We start from the raw sequence: 24,267 nt of genomic DNA on the forward strand, positions 1-24,267 counted from the left end.
GTTCCTATCTCTGCATAACCTTAGGGAAACTCTTCTTCTGAATAGTGTTTCGTAGTCTCACAAACTCCAAGCACACAAATACCCTGCGTCCATTTTTCACCTCTAATTAATTTAACATTAATGCAGTTATGAATAACACTCTTCTCCCAACTAAGGACCGGTTTCTTGCAAAAATTCTGAAATTATGCTGGCATAGATCTTTTAACGAATTCGGAACTTTGACCAACTTATCTTCCGCAAAATAAAGGGAGGAGCAAGAGAGAGGGCGAAGGATATCTACCAACATATCTGTAAAATGGAGGACAAAGGTTTTTACTTGTGCAACCTTACGACGAACAAAGAATCAGGAAGTAACAACGCAAAGATATCTGGGAAAGTCAAATCAAAGACATTTCAGATCACTTTGCTGCTCAGCAAAATGGCAGTTGTTTACACACTGCTGGTGTTATTCTTAGCAGTTTTTGTTGCTGGATTTATATTGTTGGTCATGGGAGCAATTAATTTCGATATCTCCAACTCAGAAATTCCTCCTGGAGTGAATCAGCCTGCAAAGCTCCGAATCGTTCACATATATTTAATAAGCAGTGCTGTGGTGGTAAGTTAACCTGGTCTGATTTCTGGGGGAAGAACGGCGAACCTGTAGATTTTAAACTTAATGCAATGCTAGAACCCTGCTCGGAATTGATTTTCAGAGAGGAGAGCAGGGCATAGCTACCATGCTGCATGTTGTATTTAGAAGCTCAGTTTTGCTAAAGAAACCTCTACCAGATTTTTCACACTGCCGTTTATTATTACAGTCCTGTCTAGCTCTTACATTAGGCAGTATGTAAACGCTGCCTAACACAAGCTTTTGAAAGTCTGACTGTGCTTCTACACAATTGTGCTGACCTAGCAATAATTTGATTAAGAATGCTTGTATATGTTGGATCATTTATATTTCCATTCTAGGTTTAGAATGTATCAGATGACTTTGGGCCATGGTTTCAAGCTTTCTTGGACTTGGGGATGAGGAGTTCTGTATTTGTTCCGAAGATAAAATTAGAAACTGAACATTTCAGAAATCATTTTGGGAAGGGGGAGTTTTTCTCATGCATGTGACAAAATTAGGAACATTCCCTAAAAGAAGCTGAAGGAATTCCACCTCCCCTAAACAAATACTTGTAACTCCTGCAGCAACTAAGCAGGCTTGTCTGATGGGGTTGAGGGGTTCTGCCTAACTTCTTCAGGTGAAATGGCCGGTAAAAGAGTGGGAAGCTACCCAGTCCATAAGAGCTGAAGCCCTTACCAGCACTCAGCTTCTGGTGATCTCTGCTGATAAATGATCTCACTGAATCAGGAGCATTTCCATGCAGCGACAGATCTATAGATGCTGTGATGAGGGAAGGTGTTAGAAATACATGACCTAGCAGAAGTTGTGCATATATTTAATAAATTACTCAAACACCTCCAAGAGGGACAAACCATGTAAAACAATAAAAAGCAACCCTCTGTCAGAAATATTCTAGATTATAGTGGACCATAGTAAGGAAATGTAGGTATATATTCTCAAGCTTTGGCAGCACACAAATTGTAACTAGAAAGAGATTACTTCAGCAGCTGGAAAAGCCAGTTCTCTTTTTATCATCTATACACTGCCCATTAGTATCATAAAACAGAATTGTATGCTGCAATGTAAACAACACAGAATGAAAGAAACCAAACAAATTGAATGTGAAGGTGAGAATATTCTTTGTCGTTGTTCCATTTCTGCTTGGAAAATAGCAAATAGAAAAGAACAAATAATTTTATCATGTTTGTATAGAATGAGAGACACTAAGACGTGCCCTGCACATGGGTCAGGGCAGTCACAAACACAGATACAGCCTGGGCAGAGAATGGATTGAGAGCAGCCCTGAGGAGAAGGGCTTGGGGGTGCTGGTGGATGAGAAGCTCAACATGACCCAACAAAGTGCGCTCACAGCCCAGAAGGCCAACCGTGCCCTGGGCTGCATCCCCAGCAGCATGGGCAGCAGGACTACGCAGGGGATTGTACCCCTCTGCCCCGCTCTGGGGAGACCCCCCTGGGAGTCCTGCGTTCAGCTCTGGAGCCCTCAGCACAGGGCAGACCTGGAGCTGTTGGAGCAGGTCCAGAGGAGGCCCCAGCAATGATCCGAGGGCTGGAACCCCTCTGCTGTGAGAGCTGGGGCTGTTCAGCCTGGAGAGGAGAAGGCTCCGGGGACACCTTAGAGCAGCCTGCCAGTACCTGAAGGGGCCTACAGGCATGGACACAAGGGCATGGAGTAATAGGAGAAGGGGTAATGGCTTCAAACTGAAAGAGGGGAGATTTAGATTAGAAATAAGGAATAAATTCTTTACTCTGAGGGTGGTGAGGCCCTGGCCCAGGCTGCCCAGAGAAGCTGTGGCTGCCCCCTCCCTGGAAGGGTTCAAGGCCAGGTTGGACGGGGCTTTGAGCACCCTGGTCTGGTGGAAGGTGTCCCTGCTCATGGCAGGGGAGTTGGAATGAGATGATCTTTAAGGTCCCTTCCAACCCAAACCATTCTATGATTCTATGATTGTATGACTAGTTTTTCGAACAAATTAAAACCAGTATGTTGCAAAATGTATTAGTTTCTTCACCCTCAAAATCAGGCATGGAGAACATTAAGTCATTGAAGAAAAGGTCTTTCATAGGTAAATATATTGAGAGTCATAACACTGTACTGACAATCCACACAAATATGGCAGTCTAATAAGCAATATTCATAACAAAACATTGAATAATAGGAGCTTGATCCAAACCTTCATAAGGACTGAAGTACAGCTGTGGCATGACTAAATAATGTATTTCAAGGCAGAGGTTATGCCTTTTTTTTTTATTTTTGCAAAGTTACATTGGACCAATAGCTGTCATTTGTATTCTTTTTATCTTCTTGTGCCTGGCATGAATATCACTACAGCATATAGAAATAACAGAAGTTTAGTCCTACTAAATATCTCAGGATCTTCTTGCCAGTGCATTGCACACATCGCTGAAGACTTCCCAGATGAATCAAAAAGCAATTATCAGATATATTCTCAGCTTAGTCAACTCTATTTTCGGCAAGTGTCCATATAATGCAAATCAGCACACGAACTATCACCTTTCACATCTTCTCAGGGGCAAGGACTGAATAACCTGTCTTCCATGTTAGGTAAAGGACCCGTTGAGAAAGCAAAGGGATCTATTTCACCAGTTTGTGCTAATGCCGTGTTGTTTGGGGATTATGTTCTTTGGTGAAAGCTGCTGTTCATGTGACCTCTCATGATGCTACTGTTATTTGTTCAGTTGTACTATACCTGTATAACTACTGAAATACTTCATGATTGCCCTGAATACACGACTTTGACATCACGAGAGTATTGCCCATACAGCTCCTTTATTTTGGAAAATACAGAATCTCTTGAGTGAACTTCCTACTCTTTTTTGTCTTTGAACAGGGAAAGATTTTGGAAAATATTGGCATCTGCAGTCAGATTAGCTTTGTCCGGTACATGCAAGGTTGGAAGACTCTAGGAGTGGACCCGAAGCTCTTCATCAAGGACCTGGAGTTTGAGAAAGTGCCTGTAAGGATTTATCAGCCTAAGGTTCCATCTCCCAGCCAAAGGAAAGGAGTTATGTTTTTCCATGGAGGAGGCTGGGTATTTGGAAGTCTTGGTAAGATGCCTAACAGAAGAAATATTATAATTTACTTAAAGAAGTATCTACTTCATAAAGGGTAAAGTTGATTGTCACTTGATCTGTAGCAGTTATGAAGCTCCAGTATAACCACAGATGAACTTTCCTAAGTTTTGCTGTCAGAAGAAAGCATCTGCAGTGCATTATGTGATTTTTCTTAAAGACAAGGACAATGAGATATGAGCGGAAAAAATACAGTAAGGAAATACGGAAATAGCAGGATGAGGAGGTACAAAGATCTGTGGAGCTGTGTAGGAAGGGGCAGAGAAAAGTAGAGAGTATTTTCTTCTTGCAATTCTTTGACTTAAGTAATAGACAACACCAGTACTCTGGAAAAAACAAACAAAACAAAACATACCCAAACCCCACCAAATGTGTTTCTTTCAGAGACCCACGAAAACCTATGCCGCGCTATTGCCAGAGAAAGTGAATCAGTGGTTGTATCTGTTGGGTGAGTCTTTCCTCATGCTGTTTTTTAGCGACTATTTCCTATAGTGTAAATATCACCTCACAGCTTCCCTTCTCATAGGAACAACCATTCTCAGAGAAATGTTTCTTGTGGGACTTGCCAAGCATATGACTTACAAATTCATTCTGCTCTTGTTAGGAACCACTGAAGACTGACTCAGGCTCAGTTTTCGCTGTATGGCTACATCACAAATAATGCTTTGGGATTACTTGCTGGAAAATGAAATAGCTCCAGTTTATTTATGATCAACTGCTGGAGAAAGGGAAAATTCTGAGGTAATCAGGGTATATTCCTGGTTACAGGAAACAGTATTTTCTGCAATACATTTAAAACTAATATTTCCTTCTCAAACATTTGTTGTCTCCTTTTGTGTATTAGGTATCGTTTAGCCCCTGAACACAAATACCCTGCTGCGTATGAAGACTGTCTTAACGCTACCATACACTTTATGAAGAATATTGAGCACTATGGCGTGGACCCTGCCCGTATCATTGTCTGCGGGGACAGTGCCGGGGGCAATCTAGCAGCTGCTGTTAGCCAGACCCTTGCAGGTAGATCAGACCTCCCCAGACTACGTGCTCAGATCTTGATCTACCCAGGCCTTCAGGCACTGGACTTCAATTTACCATCCTATCAGCAGAATCAGGGAGTCCCTCTCTTATTCCGAGAACGTGTCGCTTTCTACATGTTACAGTACCTAAACGGGGATGTATTGCATATGCAGGAGGTCTTGACGGGTTCCCATATTCCTCCAGATGTTAAATTAAATTATAGGAAGTGGGTGAGTCCAGATAACATCCCTGAAAAATTTAAGGCCAGAGGCTACAAACCACATGTGCTACTTGACTGTACACCTGAAGTTTATGAAACAATGAAAAGATTCTGTGAGCCCAACCTGTGTCCACTGTTAGCCGAAGATGCTATTGTTCACCAGCTGCCCGAATCTTTCATCTTGACTTGCGAGTATGATGTGCTACGAGATGACGGCTTGCTTTACAAGAAGAGACTGGAGGACAATGGAGTTCGAGTGACCTGGTACCACCTCGAGGATGGATTCCATGGAATCATAAGCTTATTTGATTATTGTGGTTTGTCATTTCCAGCTGGAAAAAGGGGTCTTGACAATATAATGAACTTTCTAAAAAGCTTATAGAAACAATTGTCTTTCCTTCCGTAAGAACTGCCAATTTTCTGTAGTCTGTTACACTTCTAAACTTCATATAAGAGGGTTAGACAGGAAATTTTATTAATGAGCAATTATGCCAGTGTGACCACTGAAAAAGATTTCAAGAATGCTATGAAAGCTTTATTTAGTGCTGATTGAAGTATTCCACCAGCATTCTGCCTGTTTTAATGATCTATTTGGACTAGACACTTGCTACTCTCTCAGTAAATATTAAAGATGCATTAAAATCTTAACTCAACATCTGGTCTGACCCATCTTATTCAGTTATGATCTATGGTTTCATTCTTCCTAGAAGACTAAGTGTGTTTTGGCAAAGCAGAAAGTTACTGGTATTACAATGCTATAATGCAGTGCCTGTGCTATATGCTACATGTAGCATCTGAGTCTAAGATTCCCAGTCACTGACTTGCATTAAATTTCTCTGGGCTAGGTAATTGGTATTTTAGACTCCAAAAATGAAGTCAAAACTGCAGCTGTCCCCAACAGAGATACTCTGTTAACAGTTTTGCTTAAATTACAACGGAGGAAATGCTCTAGGTGTTTTCCTGTGATTATCACATGTATGAGTATAAAAACAGCAAAATAAGAGTGATGCATTTGCTTTTGTAGAGCACACTTTAGCTTTTTTCCCCCCTCGTGTTAGTTCCCATTTTCTTTTCCAACTGCCCTTTTTAAAACCATGTATTCCAAACCACTTCAAGAACATCCACAATACAGGAAGCAATATGTTGTGGCTGCAGATCAGATGCAAGAGACAATTTAACCTCCACATTAGTAGGCTCTCATTGCAAACAGCAACCCATCATAAACTAGAGCTTCATTCCATACTTAACTGCTGTCTCTGAACAGTCGTTCATATCATCCGCAATCCAAGAATACCACACAGAATACCAGGCCCTGTATCAGTCCCCAATTAACATAACACTAAACAGGAAATTAAAACATATTCTGCTCTGACTCTTCTCCAGTGTGGTGCATGCTGGCAGCCTGCACAACATTTCCAAGGACTTTCAAGTGTGTAGCACCTGAGAGATCTGTTGTAACTCGGACTGCCCTAAGGTGTACTGTTTCTGAGAAAGCTAAATCAACGACAGGTAAAAAGACATCTCACCTTTGCTTAAGTGAAATGGTATTTTTTTAATATATTTCCAGTGATAGTGCTGCTGATTTTTACTGCTTCATTCATACTAGCGATTATAGGAACAATTCAATCTGAGTACTCCAATATCACTATCCCTCCTGGAGTGAATCATCCTAGAAAGCTTCCAATTGTCCTTGCTTCTGTGACTATTACATCTGCTACGGTGAGTTACTCTGCCATGATTTCTGCCAGAAAGGCGCTTTAGATGTTATTTTTGTAAGGCTGTGTGTGTAAATACCAGAATCCTGATAGCTGCATTAAGATTTAAATGAACCTTTTTTGGGGTCTGAATTTAGAGGAGAATTTTTGCAAAATCTTTTCTGTTAGACCTCAGATAGTTTCAGTCAGGTTTTCCCTATTACATAGGGACGAAGCCAGCCATGAGTCCAAGCTTCATCGGCTGAACTTCCCTAATTCAGTTTAAATTTTATTTATAAAAAGTCCGATTGCTTTGATCTTCATTTTAGCTAAGCACAGATGATGTTTTTAGGCCATTTTTTAAGCTTTCCAGTAACACTGATGAAAGGCTGGGTGCTTCTTGAGCAGATAAAACCAGAGACTCACGGGAAACCTTAGAGCAACAACAGGGTTTAAAGCCTGCAAACGGTGGGAAGCTGCTACGAAACCGAAGGGCTTGGTGATGCTGAGGAGGAAACGCCTTTTTTTCCTCCCCGCAGACATTTCGCCTGACGAGAGCGTGAGTTGGACGCGTGGGCCTACCTGCTCAGGCGCACGGTGCCAAAGCAGCCCTGCTCGCCCAGGCGCGCAGCCTCACAGGGGTCCGCCACGGCTCCATCTTCTCCCGTGCCAGCTCTCTGGTGAGGACCAAGCCGGAGCGGCCGCTCCAGGCGAGGGCTAGAGGCGAGCGGCTCTGGAGCAGGCTGAGCCCCGCCGCGGCCGGGGGAAGGCAGGCGCGGGGTCTCCCTCACGGCAGTCTGCCTGGCGGGGCCGGCGGCTGCTGGCTGCCCCCGGGGAGGCCGCCCTCCGCTCAGCTGGGCTCTCCTCCCTCTCTCCGAACGGGGGAAGGTTTTGGAAAAGATGGGGGTGTGCAGCCGGGTCGCCTTTAACCGCTGCCTGCGCTCCGGGAGGGAGCCGGGGCCGGACGCGCAGCTCTCGCTGGAGCACGCGCGGCTCGGCCGGGTGCCGGTGAGGGTTTACCAACCCCGCGGCCCGTCCGCCGGACTGCGGGCGGGCGCCATCTTCCTCCTCGGCGGCGGCCGGCTGTACTGCAGCACCGGCAGGGCAGGGCGGGCCGGGGCGCTCCCCCCGCGCCGCTCGGCGCTGCCGCCCTTCTCTCCTGGAGGCGGGGGACTCATTCTGCCCCCAGAGCTGGCAGATGGGCTGAAGCGTGGCTGAGCTCTCCCGCCATCTTCGGCCAGCCCAGCGCTCTGGGTGAAGCGCTGCTGCCCGCCTGGGGGGAGGCGGCAGGGCTGAGGGGAAGAGGGGAGCTGGCGGGTGAGGGGCGGGAAGGCCCGGCCAGGGCGGGAAAAGGCGGCTCCCACCTCCCCTGGCCAGCGCACCTGGCAGCCGAGCGGGCAGCTAACAGCCCCCCAGCTTTGTGTAGATACCCATGAAAATGCCTGCCGCTACACTGCCAGAGAAGGCCAGCGGGTGGTTGTGTGTCGGGTGACTTATGTCAGCACGCTGCCCTAGGGATGCCTTTTTGCTTCTTTTTGCTTCTCGGCACCACAGCGTTGCACGTCTTGTGGGAACGCTCCTCGGTAAACCGTCTCCTCAGGATCCCAGGCGGTCAGGCAGAATTTCAAGGGGACTATTTTAATTTCTTTCCCCCCAGTCTGCTAAGGCAGGGAGAGTGCAAACAGACCCCAAAGAAAGGTGCATCTGTCTCACAACACAGAGCTATGCTGGCACCACACAAAAAGAAGGAATGCTTTCCAGAAGAGTTTTCTTACATGTTAAGAACTGACTAATAAACAAACCTGGAAGGTGGTGATTCAGTGACATATTTAATTAGATGTAATCACCCTGTAAACTTTAAGGAGTTTTCTAACAGAATCAAACACTAATATACTTCAGTACTAATAATATAACTCTGTCCCAGTTAGTTAAATAAATTCTCACGAGGAAATATGCTAAGGAAAGGCGAGCTGCAGACTGATTAAATTACTTCATCCACAAGGCAGATGCAGTCACCAGAAGAGTAAAATGAACTCGTGTCACTCCAGTTCTGATCAGTGCTGCTCTAAGATGAAGATCCCCACTACACTACATCCTTGCAACTTCATCCTACCGGCTATCACTTATCTGTGATAACTCACCGGACAAATACCTGTTTAGCAGATAATGACAGTGGTGTTTTTGCTAAAACAAAAATATTCCAAAAGACACCAGGAAAGCCAAGGTGCTGGAGGCTATCTGTATTTACAGTTATGACATTTCCTTCCCTTATGTTTGTCATCTCTTTCTGTGTACTAGGTATCGTTTAGCCCCTGAACACAAATACCCTGCTGCGTATGAAGACTGTCTTAACACTACCATACACTTTATGAAGAATATTGAGCACTATGGTGTGGACCCTGCCCGTATCATTATCTGTGGGGACAGTGTCAGGGGCAATCTAGCAGCTGCTGTTAGCCAGACCCTTGCAGGTAGATCAGACCTCCCCAGACTACGTGCTCAGATCTTGATCTACCCAGGCCTTCAGGCACTGGACTTCAATTTACCATCCTATCAGCAGAATCAGGGAGTCCCTCTCTTATTTTGAAAACGTGTCACTTTCTACATGTTACAGGACCTAAACAGGCATGCATTGCCTATGCAAGAGGTCTTGGAGGGCTCTCATATTCCTCCAGATATGAGGCTGAAGTACAGGAAGTGGGTGAGTCCAGATAACATCCCCGAAGAATTTAAGGTCAGAGGCTACAAACCACACAAGCCCCATGAATTCAAGGCTAAAGTTTTTGAGAAAGTTAAAAGAATCTGTGAGCCCAACCAGTGTCCACTGTTAGCTGAAGATGCCCTTATTCACCAGCTGCCCGAGTCTTTCATCTTGACTTGCGAGTATGATGTGCTACGAGATGACAGCTTGCTTTACAAGAAGAGACTGGAGGACAACAGAGTTCGAATGACCTGGTACCACCTCAAGGATGGATTCCATGGAATCACAAGTCTATATGATGATTGTGGTTTGTCGTTTCCAGCTGGGGGAAGGGGATTAGATATAATTGTTAAATTCATAAATGGCCTGTAAAAAGAAGAACTATCCCTCTTTATGCTTCTTCCACTATTGTCTCTGTTTAGGCTCCCAAACCGCAGGTAGTACTTGTCAGCAAAAACGTGATACCCTTTGATGTGTAAAATACCAGTTTTGATATTCCTGAACTTCAAATGCTGTCTGAACACCCGTCTTTGTCCTTGTAAGACTATTGGCAGTTCAGTCTTTACAGTTTTAATATTTTCCACATGCTGTGTTTCAATCCCTTTTCTTTCCAATCAGCATCTGATTTATTCCTTGTATTTAATTACCAGATGATTTACTTCTTTGTAAATAATGTCTGTGGAATGATTTGGATTAAATAACTCCTGTGAATTACAGTCAGGATCTTTGTGACATCCATTTGATAAGCTCCAAAGCATGACTTCATTTTATTTAGCTAAAAAGTACGAGTTAGGTACATAGTGAGCTGGAGGGAAGAGTTAGAGGAAAACTCTGAAAAAACTGGCAGAGATCAAGGTCTCAGTGAGGAGATTCAACATATATTCAGTGCGCACGGCAGAACCACATCTGGAAGAGCAGCAGTACGAGGCCTGAGTTAATTGGGGACACCTTGCTGGAGGCAGGTAAGTGCTGCCCTGATTTTGAAATAACCGTAGCTCTACAAACTCCTATGTAATTTTGGCGCATCTCCATTACACCCACTGAAGCTCAGGGCAAGAGATACTGGTTGAAAGGGAACACGTCAGGTTTTAGAAAAGACAGGCAATGGCCTCAAGTTGCATCAGAGGAGGTTTAGATTAGATATCAGGAAAAATTTCTTTACTGACAGAGCAGTCAGACATTGGAACAGGCTGCCCAAGGAAGTGGCTGAGTCACCATCCCTGCAGGTGTTCAAAGAAACGTGTAGATGTGGCACTTCGGGACATGGTTTAGCAGGCATGGGGGTGTTGGGGTGACTGCTGGACTTGATGATCTTAGAGGTCTTTTACAACTTACGTTTCTGTGATTCTGTGACCAGTGAACTGGGACGTTGATCTATGTATACTAGAAGGTTTAGCTTAACGAAAGAGAAAATGTGAACCAAAATGTTTTCATGATGTTTCACAGAGTGGTTCCCCAGTATTATTTTTTTAGAATTTGTGCTGTGCTGTTTCTCCATGTTTTGAGTTTTCTTTACAGGACAAGGCAGTGTATTCCTTGACATGATGCTTCATTATACTCTGTTGAGGAAAGCAAGGAAAAACAGTAGTGAGCATACTCAGAACAGTAAGACTGAGGAAACGGAAATCCTAAGGGAAAGAAAAACCTCAAGACTGAGGAAATCAGAAATTTTCTCAAAAACAAATGCTGGCTTCCACTTAGATTTCAGAGTGCAGAGGCAGCGCTTCCTTCAGCTTCCCGCAGGCGGCCGTTAGACAAAGAACCCCTAAATGCAAAGACAAACGACATCCTCCCGAGGGTTCGAAGACCAACCCGACAGGAACCCGGGTGCCCCGCGACCCCCTGCTGTCCCGGCTCTGTCGCAGCGGCGGCAGCAGCCGCAGAGCCCGGGCTCCAGGCTCTCGCCCTCCCCGAGCGCCCGGCGCCGCACGCCCAGGTCACGCACTGCCTCCTTGAACCGAGATTACCCCGCGCCTCCAGCCGGCAGCGCGGCCTCCCCCCCGCACCCTGACCCCGGCGGCGGCTTTGCAGCGCTCTCACACACGGCCCCTGACGCCGCCGGCCCCGGGCCGCGGTGGCGGCGCGCAGGGGGGGGCGGGCGGCCGGTGCCGGGCCCCGCCGCCGGGCCATGGCGCTGCTGCCCGCCCTGCTGCTGCTGCTCCTGCCCCTGGCGGCGCTGGCGGCGGCGCTGGCCGCGGCGCTCCTCGGCCTGCCCGGCTACGACATCCCGCCGGGGGTGAACCAGCCCGCCAAGCTGCGCCTGGTCCTGGCCGTCCTCCTCGGCACGGCGGCCCTGGTGAGTCGCGCTCTCGCCCCGCCCGGTGTTTCGGGGGGCGGGGGAGGGTTTCCACCAGAGCCGGGAGGTGGGGGGGTTACGGAGGTTTCGCAGGTCCGCCCCTTCCCCCGCCCGCAGCCGCCCGGGCCGGGGTCCCCCCGCGGCGAGGTGGGGACGGCCGCCGCCCGCCCGCGGGTTGCACGAAACCCGGGGCGGCCCGGGCAAGCGTGCTGGGCTCGGCGGCGGGGGCTGCCGAGCGGCCGTGCCGAGGCGCGCCTGCAGCTCGGCGTGAGCCGGTGTTCCGCCCGGTGACTGCCGCCAGCCTGAGGCGCAGTCACCGTGCACAGGGAGAGCCGCGGCCCTTCAGCTGCTGCTGCCGGGGCTGACAGCTCCGGTGCACAATCCGGTTAGGGCTGCTCCTAATCCCCGGACTGCCTTTGCAGCATTGCATAAACGGCGTCGGAGCGCTCGAAACTCTCCCTCTGTCACTTGCCGCATCTTTTAATTGATTTCAGTCTTTAGTTTTCTCCTCCACTCCTTTAGCCACAGCATCGCCCACGCAGGCCTTGTTTTCCTCCACGCTGTTTCTTACACCTTTGACATCCTCTTGAAATTTGTGGACCCAGCTCTCCTAAATCCCAATAGCAGGTGACAAGAAGGGAACGGATAAAAAAAAGACTCCCACTGGGCATTTAAACTGGGGATCTTGTTTAGTAACTGAACGGTAACAGTTTACTTGCTTGATTCCATTAATTAATTTGGTTCCCAGTTTCTTGTTTGTTCACTTATTACATCAGATCTGTATTCTAGCTTGCAAGATCACTGCAAGAGCATTGGGAAATTTCTTGATTTTGCTCAGTAAATCTGTTGTGCAAAAAGCAGTAACTAACCTGCCCAACACAACTCCGCACTTAAGATTTGCAAATTCACTGACTTTTATGGTCTAAATTCAGGAATATTAGTTTATGCATGAAGAACTACTACATGCTTTTATTGCTGTTTTTATATAAAAACATTTCATTGTTATCAAGTATAAACGAAACAAGAATGAGCACAAAGGTGTGCAGGACAATACTGGCAATTAAAAGGTATGCTCCAAGACAGCCAATTTGGATGGCCTATATAAAATTTTTGATGTGTTATTAGACTGAGACTGGATTTGAGTTATGGAGGTCAATTTTTTACAGCCTGTGGGATGTGAGAGCTTGGGAAAATCGTTTTTCTTGAATCAGCTTTATTTTTATCAGACAGCAGGGGTCAAATTGCTGTATGTGAAGCCTAGATTCTTCAGTCTGATTCTTTAGGTTCCAGCTGGTATGATAAAAGGTAGAACTTCTCCTCTTTAGTAGAACTAATCCAGGCAAACTTCAAACAAATACTGTTTTCTGACTCTATCCTGAGATCTCTCACTTTCTTAGGACTGGGCATTCCTATCAAGAAAACCAACTGTAGAGTTACCTTTCCTCCCTGTTTTCCACAGGTTTATTAAGGCAAACCCCAAGGACTGAACACCCTATTAGAATGAACTCTCCTACTAGTACTTAGGATAGAGGAAGCCATTTCAAGAGTGTGTGGGAGATGCTTGCATAGCCATTATCCTCCTCTTGTACTGTTATTATTATGCCGTCTCACAGTATTCATATTTTACAACATTACCACTTTTTTTTTTGTAAGCTTTGTGTTTCTTTAAAACTTCCCTCAAATACAGTTCAATCTAAGTATGATGCAGAGTTCTTGTACCTTGTCTAACTCAAGACTTTTAAAGAAGCCTTTATTTCTTTTACCTTTAATAGGGAAGGCTTTTGGAGAAGACTGGACTTTGCAGTCAGATCACTTTTGGCCGATACGTGCGACAGGGACGGAAACTAGGGGTGGATCCAAAGCTCTTTATCCAGGATCTGCAGTTTAACAAAGTACCTGTGAGGGTTTATCAGCCTAGAGCTGCCTCTGATGGGCGAAGGAGAGGTATCATCTTCTTTCATGGAGGAGGCTGGGTGTTTGGAAGTCTTGGTAAGATATTTTCTGGAGGAATTAGTGATATAGAAAGAATATTCTCATCTTTTTATAAAATTGAAATAAAAGGAGGTTTCAGCATGTGATCTGGGAGGAAGTCTGCAGATAAATAGATGCCCTTCTGGAATGAACATTCCCTAGCTGTCTCAAAGATTAGCGCAATAGCAAAGCACTAATGAAAATATTTCTTTTCCAGATACCTATGAAAAAGTATGCCGCTACATATCCAGAGAAAGTGAATCGGTAGTTGTATCTGTTCAGTAAGTGAACCCTACCCAGTTCTACTGTTTGGAGATTATTGTTGCTGTGGTGCCACCGCAGAGCTGTCCTGGTTTTGGAGATGTTCTTTTTTTGCAGAGGAAAGTCCATAGAATTCATTGAAGTCCATAAAGAGACAAATAGTGATAACTGAGATTTCACAGCTCTTGAATGTTCATGCCCTGATATACTCAGAAAACATCCAAATGGAAATATTTGGCACACCAAGAATATCTGTAAAAGCCAATCAAAAACTTAGGTGAAAAAAGTCTTCCCTGTGCTGAACACATAATAAGATGCTCCAAACAACTGCGATTTATAGAAAAAGAGAGAATAATCACACTTTGTCACTCCCATTTTACACACAGGAAGCAGAGGCACAAAATGATTAAATTATTTTGTCAAGAATACACAGGGAGTTTTCAACATGACTGGAAATGTACAAAAGCTCAGTCAGACTCTTAATCAGAAGAGAATCCTACTTTACTGAGTCCTTGTGATTGAATACACAATTTACAGCTTCTCAGCAATCGCTGAGGAATACGCGCTTAGGAGGTAGTGAATATCCCAACCTGGAGGAAGAATACCCCAAAATGATAGGGCTGGAAGACAGCATAGGATACCATTTCCTGATTAATGCTAATGACGTTTGCTTCTCTTATACCTGTCTCTTTCTGTGTACTAGGTATCGTTTAGCCCCTGAACACAAATACCCTGCTGCGTATGAAGACTGTCTTAACGCTACCATACACTTTATGAAGAATATTGAGCACTATGGCGTGGACCCTGCCCGTATCATTGTCTGCGGGGACAGTGCCGGGGGCAATCTAGCAGCTGCTGTTAGCCAGACCCTTGCAGGTAGATCAGACCTCCCCAGACTACGTGCTCAGATCTTGATCTACCCAGGCCTTCAGGCACTGGACTTCAATTTACCATCCTATCATCAAAATCGAGGAGTCCCTCTCTTATTTCGAGAACGTGCTGCCTTCTTTGCTTTGCAGTACCTAAACGGGCATGCGTTGCATATGCACGAGGTCTTGGAGGGCTCTCATATTCCTCCAGATATGAGGCTGAAGTACAGGAAGTGGGTGAGTCCAGATAATATCCCCGAAGAATTTAAGGTCAGAGGTGTGAAGCCACTTAGGCCCACTGATTTTATAGCTGAAGTTTATGAGACAGTGAAAAGATTCTGTGAGCCCAACCTGTGTCCACTGTTAGCCGAAGATGCTATTGTTCACCAGCTGCCCGAATCTTTCATCTTGACTTGCGAGTATGATGTGCTACGAGATGATGGCTTGCTTTACAAGAAGAGACTGGAGGACAATGGAGTTCGAGTGACTTGGTACCACCTCGAGGATGGATTCCATGGAATCATAAGCCTGTATGATTATTGTGGTTTCTCATTTCCAGCTGGGAAAAGGGGATTGGACAGCATTGTTAGCTTCCTAAAAAGCTTATAGTAAACATCTTAGATTCCATGAGTCTGTTCATGCCTCAACTTAGGAAAATATCTTTTTAGGATATTTAATATCAGGTGATGGGTAGTCAATTAAGGGCAGCCATTAACAATGGTAAACAAGGCTCATCAGAACCTCATTCCAGCTGTTAGTTGGAACATGGAATATGCAAACCTTATACAAGCTTGTACCATGCTGCAAGCCCTTATCTTTAGATATGTCAATAAAGAAGAACATTATTGTGAATGGACATGCTGGTTTGTCCCACTTGTTTAAAATAAAACGTGTCTGTCTATGAAGAGAGACTGTGTGTTGTGCAGGTATGTGTGGTGTGTTGGTATAGAGGAGTATATTGCTTATATCACAATGTTTTGAGACACTCTGTGCTCTGATTCTGAACTCTATTAGAGAAAAAAGCCCAGCTGACTTTAGTGGGTTAGGACCCACTGTTTTGCTCAACAGTAAATATGATGCAGCCCAGAACGTGGTTACTGGAACAACAGTCACTGTGGGGACAGGCCAACACAAGCGGTTCTAGGGCCAAGCAGTTCCACACACCATCCGTGTCTCTCAGCACACAGGCAGGCAGAAGTGAAGCCCCTTTCTGCCCTAGTTCTAGCACTGGACTACTGAGTAATCTTTCACCCACATAACTTGAAGGACAGTTCCAACAACCACGGAGGGTAGGGCTGGTGAGACAAAGAAATATGCATCGCAAAAAGATGGAGAGGCTTCGTGGAAAATTGAACCGAAATACTCTAGTAAAGTTCTCACTGGAAACTGGCTGGAAGAGAGGAAAAGGGTAAGATCAGGAAAGAAGTCTGAGAGCAGGAATAGAGTGGGTCAGAGCCAGTGCTCTGGAGGTAGTATACTACTGCAGTCACAAGCTGGAGTCCAGGCTGATCTCAGGAGAATCATAAAATGGGGGAGGATAAGCATCTTGCTTGGCCTACATTTATTCATTTTGTTAATGATCTGCCATTCTTCTGTCTAAGCCAGGACAGAAGCAATGCCTGAGCATGGGTTATATTGTGTGGTTCACAGCAGATACAACATTAGGCAACTAAAAATGCTATAGCACTTTTTATGGCAATCACTTCAGACTGCTATACAACTTACATACAACTATACAACAACAATATATACAATTTAATAATATATACCAACATTATATGAGAGGCTTAATTAACCCATAAGTTAATACTTATTATCACTTGTATCAGAGGATCTTTAATAATTTGGATATTAGTTTCATTTACTTGTGTAAACAAGAGCATCTCTGCTAGCAGAGCTGCTCAATAGAGTGCATGCCCTGCTTAAGAGCGGAGCAAAATTTTATCATTAAACTTTGTCCAAACATGCCAGTTACATTCAATATTGGGGCTGTTAAGGCAAATCCTCCTGACTCCACTAAAATGACTTCCTTTAGATTGATTTTTTTTTTCCTGGAGCAAAAGGTTGGACTGTATTGCAGATACTGGCCTGCTACGGCAGAAGTAGGAACAAAGGGACAAAAAAAAAAAAAAAAAGGGTTAATTCACCCTTTTCAGATGCTAATTCACATGGCAGGTGAAAGTATCTAACACCAAACCACGAATCATTTTTCAAGGGCTGCACAGTGTCTTACATTTGCACCAAGAAATCAATCCAGAATTTTACAGTGGCTGATTATACCAGCTGACGTTACCATCTGAGAAAAAGTACATAGCACAGACTTCTTTCCAAATAAGAGCTTTTCAAATGTGTACCTGAAGAAAGCAGCACTGGATCAGAGCTTCTGGAATTACCAGATTGCCTTAGCTATACTGAGTGTTGTGTATCTCCCTAGTTTATAAAAGACACCGGGAAACTCGGCGGCAGCGGCAGCAGCAGCATATACACAACAGACTCCATTTGGTTCCCAGACCACAAACCAGACCAAATACTAAGGAGAATCATGATGGAAAGACTTGAGGTAAGTAGAAGAAATTTCAAATGTAGGGCTCTGTGTGGCAACATTCCAACTAGAGATGATCTTTGACTAATGCTTAAATCATATTTTATAACCTTGAACAACTATATGTGTAAAAGGTGGCACTGCAGCTCCGCAGCCAGTTCACAGGATCCAGAGCTCCCTCGTATGTTTGATTAAAGTAGGGTGCCTTCCAGAGCACGGCACACGCTTCTTGGCACTCTCTGGTTGTTTCCCAGTCTCTGCCTCGGAGAGTGACCAGGGCACGTGAAAATCAGCATGTTACTAACCAGCTAGGACTGGGTATTGTGTTTTCAGGACGTTCTGTGGGCTATGATATATGATATATATTGCTATAGAATAGATAATATTTTGCCAGTAAAAGAGGATTATTTTCATGAGCACACCTCCAATTCATAGGAAAAAACTCTGCTTAAACGAGTCCCAGATCCTTCACAACAATACTTTTCCCACAAGTATCATCTGCTAGAAGGTCCCTCCCTCCAAGGTGCCTCTCCACCCCCAAATACTCTTATCACTGTCTCCTGACAGACAGTTGGAAGGTAGTATATGCAATGCTAGTGCACAATGAAACACGCAGCGCAAGACAATCACCTTTTCATTTGCAGGCTTCTTAAATGCATCTGCAAATCTGCGATGTGTATGTTGAAATCAGACTAATCAGATCATGTGACATACAGAGGTAGCTGCTTAGTTTAACTGGAAATTTACTTTACTTGAAATGCAAATGCCCTTATTTTGAGGGATTGAACTATAAGTAAAAGTAATGTAAGTACTGAAAAATGTTGTGGTATCACTGGTAGTACAGTCTGACTCAAAAGCATGCTAAGCCATCGCAGTGCTACGTACAAAGAGCATGGTTTCACGTACATCTCATTTCAGGGCCTGCCAATGCAGCATTTCTTCAGCCATCACGATGAACCACGAAGCCGAAATTTAGTATCGGAGTATGATGATAAATACAACAGACGTGGTTGCAACCCTGTGCTGCCTCCCCTCCACAGCTGGAACAGACGCAAGTTTCCCTGGATTCCTCAGAAATCAGATTTCCCCATTCTTGTATTAATTCAATCGGATGGAACGTGGTGCAGTGGTCATTACAGAGACTTAAAGCTAGGAATCTCCTTCAGTTTCAATTCTGAAAACGGATCCTGTGGTGACTTTCGGCTATTTTCTTACCCAGTCGGTAGATTATTTTTTGGATTGATAAAGTGGAAGCATTATCGATAAAACAATGCTTAATCACCACAGGAAGCAGTGAAGGATAGTACCAGCGAACATATTTCTCTCCCCTGTGCAATAGTGCAAGACGCCAGCTGAAAACAAGGAGAGCTTTGAGATACAACTACCAGGAGAATTCACAGAGTACTATTATGTTTCTGAATTTAAGTGACGTGTAGAGCTCTGCTAACATTTTAAATATCTACCAGAGAGACCATGAAGAATCAGGACTCCTTACATTTATACCATTACTGCTGTCCTATCAATATTTAACAGTGATTCTCCCTTCTAGCCACAGGGTAGACACAGATGCCCTGGGAACAAAAGGAACAAAAAGATGTGTTTTGTCCTAAATCTGCTGTCAAAATAGTACAAATATTCCCTATGATAATTGCGGAGTAAAACCACCAGGACTAAAAATTAAATTCTCTCATTTCTAACATTTATTCATTCCCTGTCCCAGAACCACCCACCAACTATGGCCTTCTTGAGCACCTGATGAAAAAATGGCACCAGAAAGAAACTGGAGTGATGAACAGTGTCTACACCATTTCCTACGAAAGCCCACCGATTTCGGCTTTTGCTACTTGTCGACTGAGACAACCAGCTCATGACGTCCTTTCCAACCAGGGATATCTTCCCCAAGGTGTTAGTAGAATCCTGGACTATGAAGGGAGTCAGAAATATCTGCAAGCCATTGGCCAACTGGGGAGAGACAGAAAAGCAAGGGACGCCTCTGTGTAAACTGCTTAGGGTGATCTTAAGTACTACTTAATATAGCTTGTGGCTTATGTACGTAAGAGCGATCTGTTCCATGCAGAAGGAATGAGAATTAGGTTATACAGGCAGAGGGCTGTCTACCAGTTGGAACAAGTTGCTGGGTTACATTCTGACCTACAGATGGCTGGGAATATTTCAGAAGATATTAAATCGCTGAAAAAAAAATTCATCTGTTGGTTTCTAGTCAATACATTGTTGCATTAAGGAAAAAAAACACAGAGTGGCATTGAACCTGAAAGGATATGAAGCTCTTAATTGCTTTGTCCTTAGTTGTTCCTTCATTTTTACACAGCTTGCTATACATTTCTTTGAAGAAAGAATAGACAAGAAACTGGTATTGTTCCATAATGTGTCTGAAACATCCAAAAATAAAGGAAACATATGAAATGGCTGCATGCCTAAGGACAAGGTGAACCAAGGTTTCTCCCAATGCAGTAAGCAGGCAGACATTGATTGCCCTTGGCTTTACATACTGAATGGCACTTAATGGCAGATAAGCTGCAAAGCGCACTACATTAGCTGACCTTGTATTGCCAAATAGTAAACCTAGAACAAATAGCTGTAGGTGGCCTTTATACTGCTGGATAGGCCACCGTGACACTTCATTCAATTGAGAACGTATGTGAACGACCTATGTAAGAAGTGCTGACAGAAGTCTAAATTATTGCACTTATGTGCAACTTCTACATTTCAATTACATTCGGTCCAGAGGAGGTATTTGCAACGTTCAGTTGCTATCGGTTGAGGCTCAACAATAAACTTGCATCAAGTCAAAGGCTTAGATTAAATATATCTGGAACTACGTCAATGCATATTTATCTCTTCATCAATTTTGCTCAAGATTAACAATAATGTAATTATTTTTAGGAACAAGATAAAGCATATACCTTCATCTTGGCATGGACAAGCCTCTGGCCACGGTCTGTCCAGAGTTTTACCTCCGCAACATTTTAGTCACTGTGATTTCAGTTTGCTTTTTCAAGGTTCGATTTTCAACTGAAGGACATTGACGATTCAGATATGTGTGTAGAGCAACAGTGGCACCTATTGGCAAAGTGATCGTCACCAACCTGTGAGACATCCAAAAGCGTCCGCGGGTACGCAGACCCGCGGCTGGTGGCATGAATCAGAAAGCAGCATAGTTAATGAAATCTTTTAGAGATGCAAGAGCCCTGATAATTAGATAAGCATTATCTGGGTTTTTTTTGGCTTCAAAGCCCCAGGGAGATCAAAGGCACTGAAAAAAAATTGAAAGCAAAGTAGGTGAAAGCAGTGACTGAAACACAGCCAGCTATTAGTGTTGTGTTATAAAAAACACATTCTCTTGAAAAAGCATCTTTAAAATAATCCCTAAAGAAGGCATGCCCTTCAACGCAAGGAAAATCGGCGGATACAGAAATTGTTGTATCCACAAGGAAGTCCATCCACATTAATTTTATTGCCATTATGACTATAAAAAGTGTATTTTTCTGTTTGTTACCCATGTGTTAATATTTTTAATGAAACTACCAATCAGGCATGCATCTTACAAGGACAACAAATCCCACATAATATTTATAATACAGCTTAGAAAATCATATGAAAGTAGTCTTCACTTCAAGCAACTCTATCAGTTCGCTTATAAATCTGGTCATCAATCATTCATAATTATTAAATATTTATAGTAAATGAAACATTTATGGTTATTATCTACTGTACTTCTAAAACCAAAGCTCATATATGGAAAGAAATGCCCAGTTTGATGTACAGGGTATACTGAAATGCACAAGTACCACCTATGAAATTTGTATGAAAACATTAGCTCCAAATCTGTAAACTGACTGGGCAGGGCTCGCCAAGCACAAGTCTAATCTGTTCAACTATTGAGCCATTTACAAGTAAAATACACAACTACGACACCCAAAGGAACTAAACAAAGCACGCTAGCTAATTGGATGAAATGCATTTTGATAGAGAACTTCTTAAACAGAAAAATGCACAACTCTACAACACGTGTCAGTTGTGATTAATAATACCCGGTAGCAAAATATCTGCTCTGAACTGTTTAACTGATTAGCTGTTTCCACTTCAGCAATACTAAACATGCATCACAGATACCTAGCTAGCTTTCTGGTGACTCAAGCCTCAAGTTGAACTCATGACAGAAAGAGTCCAGGCTTCTCTTCTCTTGATCCGAGTTCAGCAAAGGTGGAAGCAAACACCAACCAGCCGGTAACAAAAACTGAACAAAAGTATCTTTATCTCAAACACACTGCTCAAATATTCTGCAAGACAAAATTTCAGACAGAATAGTACTGATAATCAAGCTTTCCTCCCCTTTTTTTCCTACAAAATGTAGTTGACCTAGATTATCCCAGACAGAAGCCCCCAAAACCATAAGGCCGAGCCACTGCTGAAAGCAATACTGCAAACACACCAAGAATGCCTCATTTATATTTTCCTGCTCACCATTCTGATTAGGTCATAATCCTAGGTTTTGATCCTGTACATCTGTCTTACTACCAATATGTAGAGTTAAGCATATACACATTTTTTTCCAAGTACTGTCCTGCATTTGGCAGAGGTCTGTGGAATTAGCAACGGCAGATAAAAATGGATACCTACAGGTACAGTTTACAGACACTAATTCTTGCCAAGACAAACAATGCTGTTTAATCAGTTACAATATTTCTGTGCTAGAGATTCCTTTAATAACAAATACCCTTGTTGTGTCTAACACAAACACATTTCCCAGCTCCCTCGAATCTCCAGAAATTACAAGGACATTTATTCAAGATAAAACCACTAAAACAGAGGTCGCTTTGCCTGTGCTTCAAGAACAGGTAAAAAGTGAAACAATTAAGATGTTCACAGCAGCCATGGAAAAGAGGTGAGAAAACCTGAAATTTCATCATCAAAAAATTTGCAGTAACTCAGAAATCCATTTACTAGCAAATAGAAAACGCAGCCAACTAATGAAAATCAACAACAGAAATGCTGGGTTACACTATGAAGATGTACACTTTTCAGGAAGAGGGGATATTAATGATGAAAATAGCATAACCTGAAAAAGAAAAGAGAGCATCTTGAAACACAGACCTGGGGATAAAAACTCTTGAACTTGGAGACCTCTGAAATACAGATCCAGTACGGAACTGAAGTACATCTCTACCAGACAAGTAAATAGGTAATGTTTATTCCGGTACACTCTGATGTTGTAAGGCATAATTCATTCATGTACATCGAGCACTTTGGGACTCCTGGGAATCATTACAAAATGCAAAGGACTACATTTTGCTGATGTGTCAGATTTATCCAAGCTTTTTTTGAGAAACTTTTTTTTAGTCTCAGGGCCCTGTAGTCACTTGTGACTGGAAAGCAAGAGTGCACCAGTCTCTTCAGTTTTTCACGGAGCAAATAGATGTTTTGATACAACTCTCTGATGAAAATGTTGTAGACAGTCTTGATTGCATGAAATCAGCCTCATATTTGAACTTCTGTGACATTAAAGAGACAAAGCGGTAGTCAGAATTGATGCACATCTCTCAAAGCAAGCATATTTCTTGCCTTGAAGGAGACCGACGTCAGCCTAGATGAGCTGCATAAACAAGCAGATAGATGCTTTGGACTGAGAATCTCAGTCAGGGCTGGGACTCAGACAAGGAACACTGATTCTGGCTGGCAAGCTCTGCAATAATTGGGGACTGTGGGTGCCAGCTGTGAAGTGAGGGTGGGCACAGAGACTAAATGCAGGGTTTCAGGGAGAAGAGAAATAGGTTGTTGACAAGAGGTTGTTCGCATGGTCAGGAGGCCTCTCTCAGAAAGTTATAAATATTCCTTGGAAGGTGCTTAAAAAGAGCTATCCAAGTCAGTTAATTGGTAAAACAGCTTCATTGGTCTGAATCTGAGCACTGCCTAACAGGGACACAATGGCTGCCAGGTCCTGTCCTCCAAATCTGCACATTCCATTGCACTGATTTCTTTGAACAGTTCCTTTAAGCATGTGTAGCTCCTGGGACTGGGATTCAGACTCACCCTGCTCCCATAAAAATATAAAAAAGCTTTCTTTGATGGCAATTGCACAAGGCACACATGTCTGGCAAAGCTTCTTGTGTATTTAAACACATATTTTTCATATTGCTGATGAAAACATCAAATTGCCATTAGTAACTAGCCTTTTCCTTTTTTAAATTTTTGTATTGTTTGTTGAACTGAGCTGAACTGATCAGCTCTTTAAAGGCACCATCTTAAAACCATGCCATTGATACTCTTATCTTCCCTGTAAGTCTAAGCAGTCTAAACAGACTTCATTTGCAATACACGTATAATGATAATCTTACTGCTATATGGGGCTGTAACACTTCAGGAAATAAATTAATTTACTAGCTTTTAAAAATAATTGATATTTGGTCCTTCTTTTCTAGACAGCGTGGCTTTCCTCATAGAAATACTTATTACACACCAGCAGGAACTACAGCTCCCATGAATACTTTCATCAAACAAAGCAAATACTTGAAACAAAGTGCTGCATCACACAGCTCTTAACAGTTGCAGAGGGGACCACGTAGGGGCATAGTCCCACTGACTTCAGTAAGATGAAGTTCACCGTAAGCAAGAGTGCATAAACTTCCCAAAACGTGACCCATTCTTTGCAGAAACATCTTACCTAATCTATACTCCACATTCACATTTCAAAGGAGCCACTTGTCTTCAAGTGTAGCTGTAAGCAACAGAAATACAGCAGCATGTCATGAGCCTGACCTGTGCTATCGGCTGTCTCTAATGCAGACATTCCTGCGGTGGGGTTTTTTTTTCTTGTTTTCTTATGACTTAAAAGCTACATAAGTTCAAAAGGCTATTTGTGGGAATTACTTCACAAAGAAGCAAGTTTGGGATGTTAAAGAACTGCTGTAGAACCAAATTACATTTTGCTGTATGTAACTGTGAGGTAGCTCCTAAGCTAGTCGGTGCAGAGTACAACTC

The 24,267-nt window shown here is 43.6% G+C and overlaps 3 protein-coding genes and 1 pseudogene across 4 annotated transcripts in view; 3 read left to right on the forward strand and 1 right to left on the reverse strand.

The window, feature by feature from the left end:
- Positions 1-7,298, reverse strand: part of DHRS3 (dehydrogenase/reductase 3) — an 87,533-nt gene extending 80,235 nt beyond the window's left edge. For both annotated transcript variants that reach the window (XM_075437617.1, XM_075437616.1), the window contains exon 1: positions 7,211-7,298. The gene's annotated coding sequence lies outside the window, so the exon portion shown is untranslated. The remainder of the gene's footprint in view (positions 1-7,210) is intronic.
- Positions 386-5,582, forward strand: LOC104332579 (arylacetamide deacetylase-like 4). Its single transcript, XM_009937996.2, has 4 exons — positions 386-595; positions 3,457-3,673; positions 4,082-4,145; positions 4,542-5,582. Exons 1-4 carry the CDS (start codon positions 419-421, stop codon positions 5,314-5,316), a joined length of 1,233 nt encoding a protein of 410 aa, XP_009936298.1. The 5' UTR covers positions 386-418; the 3' UTR covers positions 5,317-5,582.
- On the forward strand, positions 6,326-9,923 carry LOC104332963 (arylacetamide deacetylase-like 4; annotated as a pseudogene).
- Positions 9,924-11,457: 1,534 nt separating this feature from the next.
- LOC104332952 (arylacetamide deacetylase-like 4) lies at positions 11,458-15,613 on the forward strand. The gene is made up of 4 exons (XM_075437325.1): positions 11,458-11,625; positions 13,398-13,614; positions 13,814-13,877; positions 14,561-15,613. Exons 1-4 carry the CDS (start codon positions 11,458-11,460, stop codon positions 15,333-15,335), a joined length of 1,224 nt encoding a protein of 407 aa, XP_075293440.1. The 3' UTR covers positions 15,336-15,613.
- The last annotated feature ends 8,654 nt before the right edge of the window (positions 15,614-24,267 follow it).

Source organism: Opisthocomus hoazin, chromosome 16 (assembly GCF_030867145.1).
Source record: "Opisthocomus hoazin isolate bOpiHoa1 chromosome 16, bOpiHoa1.hap1, whole genome shotgun sequence".
Taxonomy (NCBI): domain Eukaryota; kingdom Metazoa; phylum Chordata; class Aves; order Opisthocomiformes; family Opisthocomidae; genus Opisthocomus; species Opisthocomus hoazin.

Coding starts and splice junctions, on each gene's coding strand:
- LOC104332579 (XM_009937996.2), top strand. CDS start 419: ATGGCAGTTGTTTACACACTGCTGGTGTTATTCTTAGCAGTTTTTGTT. Junction 596..3,456: donor TAATAAGCAGTGCTGTGGTG/GTAAGTTAACCT, acceptor GTCTTTGAACAG/GGAAAGATTTTGGAAAATAT. Junction 4,146..4,541: donor TCAGTGGTTGTATCTGTTGG/GTGAGTCTTTCC, acceptor TTTGTGTATTAG/GTATCGTTTAGCCCCTGAAC.
- LOC104332952 (XM_075437325.1), top strand. CDS start 11,458: ATGGCGCTGCTGCCCGCCCTGCTGCTGCTGCTCCTGCCCCTGGCGGCG. Junction 11,626..13,397: donor TCCTCGGCACGGCGGCCCTG/GTGAGTCGCGCT, acceptor TACCTTTAATAG/GGAAGGCTTTTGGAGAAGAC. Junction 13,615..13,813: donor CTGGGTGTTTGGAAGTCTTG/GTAAGATATTTT, acceptor TTTCTTTTCCAG/ATACCTATGAAAAAGTATGC.